Below are 1949 nucleotides of genomic sequence, written 5' to 3' on the forward strand. Positions count from 1 at the left end.
TTCTTTTCTTAAAAACATTTTTTAAGTCCATACTTCTTCACAAATATATATATATATTTTGAGACAGGGTCTTGCTCTGTGAACTAGGGTGAATGTAGTGGTGTCATCATAGTTCATTGCAACCTCAAGGGCCTGGGTTCAAATGATCCTCCTGCCTCAGCTTCCCAAACTTCAACTCCTGGGCTTAGGCAATTCTCTTGTCTCAGCCTCCCAAGTAGCTGAGGACTACAGGTGCCTGCCTATTTTTTTTTGTTGCAGTTTGGCTGGGGCTGGGTTTGAACCTGCCACCCTTGGTATATGGCACCAGTGCCCTACCCAATGAGCCACAGGTGCTGCCCTAATTTTTCTATTTTTAATAGAGATAGGGTCTTGCTCTTGCTTAGGATGGCCTCAAACTCCTGAGCTAAAATGATCCTCCCACCTTGGCCTGTCAAAGTGCTAGGATTACAGGCGAGCCACCTCACCTAGCCCCACATATACTCTTTAGCATCAGCCAAAGTGAAATATTTATTGCTCCACAAATACATTTGAGCTTTCCTATGCTATACCTTTTCAATTCTCATCTTTACCTGCTGAAGTGCAGCTCTGTCCATGAAAGTCCAGCTCACAAAGTTTTCTACAGTATTTCCCTGACTGATATAATTTCAGTTTGCAAATACTTAGTTTACAAATCTCAATCCATTTGTATTTTAGTTTCTATCACAGTTGGTTTTATTTGCTATCCTATTTTGCCTTACTGGCTTCATTAACTCCTTGGAAGCAGAATCTATACTTTTTTTTTCTTAATTCCCTGCCACATCTATTAATATAGAGCTTTCTATATGGTGGCCACCCCATAAATCTTTACTAAACAATGATTATATATTGCGAGGGTATAAGTATTCTCCAACTCTCATAAATATTCTTAACTTTCTCTTAAGAGACCAGACAATTTTATGTTTCCTATTCCCCTTTCTTCTTCTCTTTCCCTTTTCTGACAACTACTGGCACAAAAAAAGCTTACCTGTCTAACCCGCCAACCATCAGAAGCTGCTTAAACTGTTGAGGACTCTGAGGGAGAGAATAAAACTTCCCAGGTTCCCTAGATGGTACTAAAAACTCTTTGGCACCCTTTTAAAGACAGAAAAGGAGAGGAGAGACATAATTAAAACACTAAGTTCTCATAATGACAGAGATAATTTCTTGCTCATCTTTTTCTTTAATATTCACATAGTCTAATTTACTTATTTATTTTTAACTGGTGTGTATTTATTATTTCAAAATATTAAGGAGGTACAAATATTTCTGCTACATGGATACATTTTATAATGCTTAAGTTGGGGCTTTAAGTATGCTCATTACCCAGTGTTCATTGTATCGGATAGGGAGCTTTTTACCCCTCCGCGGCCCTCCTGCCCCCTTTGCTTGTGTTGTAATCCCTAAAAAGACTTGTACACAACAGGCTTTAAATCCCACTTATATATAGTAGGTTTTAAATTTATGCTTGTTGAAATAAATTCCCAATTCTGTTTCTAGCCAAATGAATTTTGTGTGTTATTTCCTATCCAAGTAATTCCTAACTGCTTTTCAAAATTAAAATGTAGGGTTTTTTTTTTTTTTTTGAGACAAAGTCTCACTATGCCACTCTTGGTAAAGTGCTGTGGCATCACAGCTCACAGCAACCTCAAACTCTTAGGCTCAAGTGATTCTCTTGCCTCAGCCTCCCAAGTAGCTGGGACTACAGGTGCGCGCCACAACGCCCAGCTATTTTTTGGTTGCAGCCGTCATTGTTGTTTAGCAGGCCCAGGCTGGGTTCGAACCCATCAGCCTTGGTGTATGTGCCCAGCGTCCAACTCACTGTGCTATAGGCGTCAAGCCTAAAATGTAGTTTTATTAGTCTATATATTGGATATGTAGATACCAATGTTTAGAACTGTCGGCTTTTAATGAATAAGGGTTTTTTTTTTTTT

General features: G+C 38.9%; 1 protein-coding gene across 1 annotated transcript in view; it reads right to left on the minus strand.

Moving 5' to 3' along the window:
• The window catches only part of DARS2 (aspartyl-tRNA synthetase 2, mitochondrial), a 34912-nt gene that overhangs the window by 20155 nt on the left and 12808 nt on the right, over window positions 1-1949 (minus strand). The window contains exon 8 of the mRNA XM_003785697.3: window positions 1004-1110. Within this exon, the coding sequence (XP_003785745.1) occupies window positions 1004-1110 (107 nt within the window). The remainder of the gene's footprint in view (window positions 1-1003; window positions 1111-1949) is intronic.

This window comes from Otolemur garnettii, unplaced genomic scaffold, assembly GCF_000181295.1.
Source record: "Otolemur garnettii isolate 467f Iridium unplaced genomic scaffold, OtoGar3 scaffold00016, whole genome shotgun sequence".
NCBI lineage: Eukaryota > Metazoa > Chordata > Mammalia > Primates > Galagidae > Otolemur > Otolemur garnettii.